This window comes from Coregonus clupeaformis, unplaced genomic scaffold, assembly GCF_020615455.1.
Source record: "Coregonus clupeaformis isolate EN_2021a unplaced genomic scaffold, ASM2061545v1 scaf0545, whole genome shotgun sequence".
NCBI lineage: Eukaryota > Metazoa > Chordata > Actinopteri > Salmoniformes > Salmonidae > Coregonus > Coregonus clupeaformis.
In genome coordinates this window covers 27,922-34,733 of record NW_025534000.1, presented here as the reverse complement: position 1 = coordinate 34,733, position 6,812 = coordinate 27,922, and the positions used below count along the sequence as shown (strand labels likewise).

General features: G+C 42.2%; 1 protein-coding gene across 1 annotated transcript; it reads left to right on the top strand.

The window, feature by feature from the left end:
* Positions 1–770: 770 nt before the first annotated feature.
* Positions 771–6,468, top strand: LOC123485039 (Fc receptor-like protein 5). The gene is given in 13 exon segments (XM_045215892.1): positions 771–810; positions 2,667–2,888; positions 3,082–3,351; positions 3,457–3,762; positions 3,858–4,136; positions 4,302–4,515; positions 4,517–4,545; positions 4,768–4,893; positions 5,007–5,031; positions 5,120–5,217; positions 5,544–5,621; positions 5,902–5,976; positions 6,461–6,468. Coding segments are annotated over 13 exon segments (1,770 nt in total).
* Positions 6,469–6,812: the final 344 nt, after the last annotated feature.

The window sequence follows — 6,812 nt, the reverse complement described above, 5'->3', positions numbered from 1 at the left end:
ATATAATAGGTTTTATTGAGTGTATTTTAAACAAATCTGAGATTTACATTGAAGTCCAAAGTGTGGGAATACAGGTGTAATCAGTTATTGACACAGACATGGTGGAGTAGCAGGAAAATCAGAATGCTGTGAACCAAGAGGTTGGTTCAAAATCCCAGGTGAGGACATGTTGAATTTTTATTTATTCATATGCACAGGGTCACAGATTGTCACGGATTCTGCCGAGGCTGCCCCTCCTCCTTGCTCGGGCAGGCTTCGGCGTTCGTCGTCACCGGAATACTAACTGCTGCCGATCTATGTTCTATGTTTCTATGTTGCACCTGTTGTCTGATTGTCACACACCTGTTGCCCATTATTGTATCATGCCTTCCCTATTTAACCCAGTGGCTCACAATGTGTTTTGTGCGTGGTTGTTTTTCATTTCGTGTGTCGTTGGTGAGCGGGTTAGTTCCTTCCTGTGTGGAGGTATTTCTGTGTTGTTTTCTTTACTCATTTTCAGTAAAGTACGTTTCTTCGAGTGCTGTGTCCTGCGCCTGACTTCGATCCACCCCATTACACTGACATTCGTTACACAGATATAATTGCATTCTAGAGTGAAATACTTAAGTTCCGAGCACCAGCAGTGCAGGTGTGACTGAAGAAATAATAAAACAAAAAATATTATATTTTCATATTTACAACTGTGACAATTATACATTTAAATGTTAATTAGATTGTGGGCAGGGTAACTGTACATTGACGGGGGGGAGAAAAATGTAATGTCCCGTAAAATGTCCAAGTTGCTGTACAAGACTGTGATGCAGCTCGACAGTATGCTCTCGATGGTGCTCCTGTAGAATACTGTGAGGGCCCTTGGGGACAGGCCACATTTCTTCAGCCTGCTGAGGTTAAAGAGTCGCTGTCGTGCCTTCTTCACCACGGTGTCCGTGAGGTTTGACCATTTCAGCTCCTCTGAGACATGTACGCCAAAGAAATTGACGTTTTTTGCCATTTCCACGACGGCCACGTTGATGTGGATGGGGTCGTGCCCAGCCTGGTTCCTCCTGAAGTCCACAATCAGCTCCTTTGTTTTGCTGACGTTGAGGGAGAGGTTGTTCACCTTGCACCACACCGTCAGAGTGCTCCATGTAGGCCATCTCATCGTTGTGGGTAATCAATCCTACTACTTCCATGTCGGTAGGCGATTGCGTCGTCCGTGGATCTGTCGGGCGGTAGGCGAATTGGAGAGGGTCGAGTGTGTTGGGAAGGGAGGAGGTGATGCAGTCTTTGACTAGCCTCTCGAATCACTTCATAATGACGGAAGTGAGTGCTACGGGTTGGTAGTCATTCAGTTCAGTTACTTTCCCTTTCTTGGTCAAGGGGATGATAGTGGACATCATGAATAATAATGACAGTATAAATAAACGAACACAATGTAATAATGTAATGTATAATGTATAATAATGTATGTCAAAGTGTGTCAAAAATGAAAGTTCAAAACATTGCGACTGTGTGACTCATTTTTGTTCGCAGGGCATCGCCTGTGAAATGTAATGTAAAAAGCATCCACATGTGAAACTTCATATGAAATGTAATTACATGTGAAGTGTTCAAAAACCACATGGTTTCACATGTGAAATTATATTTTACATGTGCAAAACAAGTGGACATTTCACATATGAAATCATGTGATTTCCCACATGTGAAATTATGTTTTTTTCCATAATGATAAGCTGAGGCAATTAAAAGTTGTACTGTTCAAGAATGAATGGCTATTATTCATTTAAAAGTGCAAAAATCGATGTCGAAATCACAGATTGAACCTTTAAAAAAAGTGCTGGACAGATGTGGTAATCAGTAACATGAATATGGCATGTTGTTATTTAATATTGGTGCAATGTGACTTTCTTTGTTGTAGTGTTGAATACACTCAGCAACTCTGGACACTGAAGATGATGATGGTAGATATTTGTTCACTTCATCAAGCCTCCATCTCTTAATGCTTCATTCTATTTCTTTATTTGTGATTTTTAATGCTGCTTTTGGCTGGACATATTTTGTGTTTTTTGTGTAAAAAAATAACATGTGTAAGGCAATTGTTTCATTCTGGTTTGATTTTGAGCAGGAGTGGCAAAGGCTGTTCTGACCATACACCCCAACAGCTCCCAGTTACAGTAGCTACTCATGTATCCAGTTTAGGTAATATGTCTAATCTGTGATATGTTTTCACAGCTCTGCCCAAAGCTACACTGACTGTAAAGCCAAACCCTGCATACCATGGAGAGACAGTTACTCTGACGTGTTCAGTAGGGTCTGACAGTAGATGGAGCTATCAGTGGTACAAAGACAGGAATGATAATGTAGTATCCCAGTCTGGTTACAGTAACATTGGAGTCTCTCACACCATCAGTAGAGCTGGTGTGTCTGACCAGGGTCAGTACTGGTGTGAAGGTAACACAGTGTCTAGACCCACATCTTCACTACCAAGTGATCCTGTCACTCTCACTGTTAAAGGTACATTACTTTGTTCTGTTCTCTCTCTTGTCATACAGATAGATAGACACTGTTGTAGTTGAGTCAAGTTGTTGTTGTTGTTGTTGTTGTCTTACCACTCAAACCTATTGAAATACCAACTGATTATCAGCCGACGGCTACACTGAGTTTAGACCAAGTGAACGTATTCACAGGAGACAGAGTGACACTGACCTGTACAGTAGAGTCTTATGCATGGGAGTTTTACTGGTACAGACACAGACCAGACTCTACACCAGTAACCTCAACCTCTGGATACTCCTACCCACTCAGCAGGGTCAGTGTCTCTGATGGAGGACAGTACTGGTGCAGAGCTGGGAGAGGAGACCCAGTCTACTACACCCTGTACAGTGACCCAGTCCAGATAAACATTACTGGTGAGTCTAAAACAGTTTTATGATAAATGGCTGCTATTTTATATGGACATAAAGTAATCTAGGGTAAAATATTTTGTCTGCTTACTGTATCATAACACTTGTAGCTAACTTGAAGTTATAGTCATGAGTAGAAAATAAATAAATACATTCATAACTGTTTATTCAGTTAGTTGTCTGTGTTGTGTCTGTGCAGAGAGACCTATTGCTGTTCTGACCCTCCAAACCAACTGGACCCAGATATTCATTAGAGAGACTGTCATTATGAGATGTGACATACAGGGAGGAGGAGACACTGAATGGCAGTATGAGTGGTATACGAATGGTTATTCAGTCTACTCTATTACAAAGTCTGAGTACAGAATCAGTCCTGTCTACATGTCTATCAGTGGTTCATATACCTGTAAGGGTGTAAAGGGAAGGACGTTCTCCAAGACCAGTGATGCTGTACAACTGACTGTGTCTGGTAAGTCTAACTAATCATGTAAACATCTCTATGGTTAACTAGAATACTTTCTAAGATTTAAAGTTTGAAACCTGTCCTCTTTCTAACAGCAGATAAACCCCCAAGCTGCTCTGAGTATCTCTTCTCAGTGGCTGAACCCTGGAGACTCAGTGATTCTGAGCTGTGGGGTGAAAGAGTCTACAGGCTGGAGGTTCTCCTGGTACAGGACTGTTCCCTACAGAGCTGGGTTACCCTCCCTATCAGACCAATCTTATTCTCTACAGCCCCTATCTGACAATGGGACTACTGAAGACTCCTACACTCTGATCCCTGCTGGTCCTACTCCCACAGGAGGATATGTGTGTAGAGCTGGGAGAGGAGACCCAGTCTATGACACACTCTACAGTGAACCTCAGTTTCTCTGGTCAGGAGGTAACTAACTGCATTGAAACTGTATAGAATCATATTTAAGTTACCCTCATGTGTGTATATAACTATAGGTTTGACTCTGTCTCTCTTTGTTTCAGATCTGCAGCCTTCAGTGTCTCTCAGAATAAGTCCCAACGCAACTCAACACTTTACATCAAAGTCTCTCTCACTGAGCTGTGAGGAGAAGGGGAACTGTACTGGATGGAGACTGATGAGCTACAGAGAGAGTGGAGTGAAGTCAGGGTGTGTCTCTAACTGGGGATCAGTAACAGAATCCACCTGCACCATCACATCATTGAAAACATGGTACAGTGGAGTGTTCTGGTGTGAGTCTGGATCAGGAGAGTACAGTAATGCTGTCAACATCACAGTAAATGGTACATCTATTGTACAACCCTCACTAACATTTCTACATATATATGATAGGATGTTCAATTCTCTAACTGAATGATTGCATCTCATAAATACAAGCTCATTTATGTTGATGTATTGTAAGGGATGACTCCAGATTTACAGTATTATTTCTATATTATGTTACACAGATGGTGATGTGATCCTGGAGAGCCCTGCTCATCCCGTGACTGAAGGAGACTCTCTGACTCTGAGCTGTAAATACCGGACAATCAGCTCAAACTTCAAATCAGATTTCTACAAAAATGGAGTACTCATCAAGAATGAGACCACAGGAGAGATGACCATCCGTACAGTATCCAAGTCAGATGAAGGATTCTATAAGTGTAAATCAGGTCAAGGAGGAATCACCAGAGAGCTGGGTGACAGTGAGAGGTGAGAAACCATTTATGATCACAAGTTAGTTACCGTTTTATTATCTGTGTGAAACACATGTGATTTAAGTGTTGATGTTAATATAGTTTTAGATTTGCACTCCCCTAGAAAATATGATCTCTCAAATAAATTGTCAAAAGATGGGCCAGCATACTTTCTTTTCATGCTCTATACTCTAAACCTATATAACCTCTATCAGAGTCTGTGCTGTTCTCTCTCCAGTCTCTCCAGTCGTAGCTCCTGGATCCTCTACATCAGTCCTAGTAGGAGTGGTTGTGGGTCTGGTTGTTGCTGGTGTTCTACTGGTCATTCTCCTGGTCCTGCTGTGGAGATATCAAAACAGCAAAGGTGATACTTTTATTATTTCTCATTTAATGGAAAATGTATTATTACGTATCATGTATTATTCCGAAATAGGTGACGAATGTTCAGTACATAACACATTGTGTTTGTCATTACAGGTTCCTGTTTCAACAGAATATTCTGGTGAGTACACCTGTCTCTCGACTATATTGATATGTACAGTATAACATCTTCTCTGTGCTTCCTATGCTGAGTATCTCTCTCCCTGTAGGCCCCCTCAGCCCCAGAGCACCAACCAGGACCCCCAACAGGACCAAGGATCTACCCAGGGCCAGGCTCCTGATACTGGGTATACACATCAGCAGCATGGTCAGTCTTTTAGCCCAGACCTCTACCACTCTCCTGTCTCTGTAACCTCATACACTGGCTCATCAACATCCACTTTGTATAACATCAGGCTACCGTACAATGTGTCCCTAGTCAAGTTAAGGGATAATCAACCTAACTAACCTGCCTCTCTCTTCTATGACCAACTGGTGGCACTAACATCTACGATACGATCAATCCCTCAGACAACAATGGTAATGGTAGTGTAATGTAATGTTTTCAGTATGAATGTGTAGTAGCCTGCTTCTCTTCATTTAATATGACATGTAGAGTTTGACTAAGTGGAGGAGTTTGGTATTATGTCTCAGATGCTGCTGGTGCTTCTGCTGCTGGACCAAGTCATGTGACTTACGCCCAGATTCAACTGAACAAGTTGGACAAGAAAGGTGACTCTCAACTGTGACATATATTGAGAAAAAAATTGTAGCAATGTATCTAAGATGAGTTACAATGTGTACATATATATACACTACCGTTCAAAAGTTTGGGGTCACTTAGAAAATCCTGTCTACTCTGAGGTGAAGACAGGGAAAGCACCAGGTAAGAACCATTCTACAGGTTGGCAGTCATTAAAACCTATTTCGTAATTTCTGATTTTGGGACTAAGAGGTAGAATATGTATTAAGCTAAATCCTTCATTTGTTGACTGGAAATGTCCATTGTCAGCAGCAGCTGGTCCTGCTGATGTGACCTATGCTGAGATTGACCTCCAAAAGAAGGTCAAAGCCAAGAAGAAGAGAGGTAAGACTAGGCAGGAAATATCCTGCAACAACAGGGTCATCAAATTAGGATGCTACACCTATCTTATTTTACATTTTAGTCATTTAGCAGACGCTCTTATCCAGAGTGACATACAGTTAGTGAGTGCATACATTATTTATTTTTTCATACTGGCCCCCCATGGGAATTGAACCCACAACCCTGGCGTTGCAAACGCCATGCTTTACCAACTGAGCTACATCCCTGCCGTCCATTCCCTCCCCTACCCTGGACGACGCTGGGCCAATTGTGCGCCGCCCCATGGGTCTCCCGGTCGCGGCCTGCTACGACAGAGCCTGGATTCGAACCAGGATCTCTAGTGGCACAGCTAGCACTGCGATGCAGTGCCTTAGACCACTGTGCCACTCGGGAGGGGGTCTATTATACTTATAGAGCTAATGCTCTGTTATCAAAGTATACTGTACCTGTTTAAAGTATACCTCTAAGAAACGCTGTGTGGTTGCAGGTCATTGAGGGAGATGGAGGGATAACTAACTTTGTTTCGTTATCTGTTTCCGATCCTTGAGGGAGATGGAGGGACACACCATCAGAGAAGGAGCAGGAGAAACTCTGAACATGGATTATGCACACACACACACACACACACACACACACACAGACATGCACAAACATATACACAAACATACATACACACAAACACACACATATGCAGGCATGTACACACAAACACACAAACACACACACACACACACACATAAACACACACACATATGCAGGAAAGCACACACAAACACACAAAAACACACACACAATAACACACACACAATAACACATTGTACATGAAGGATTTTTATCAT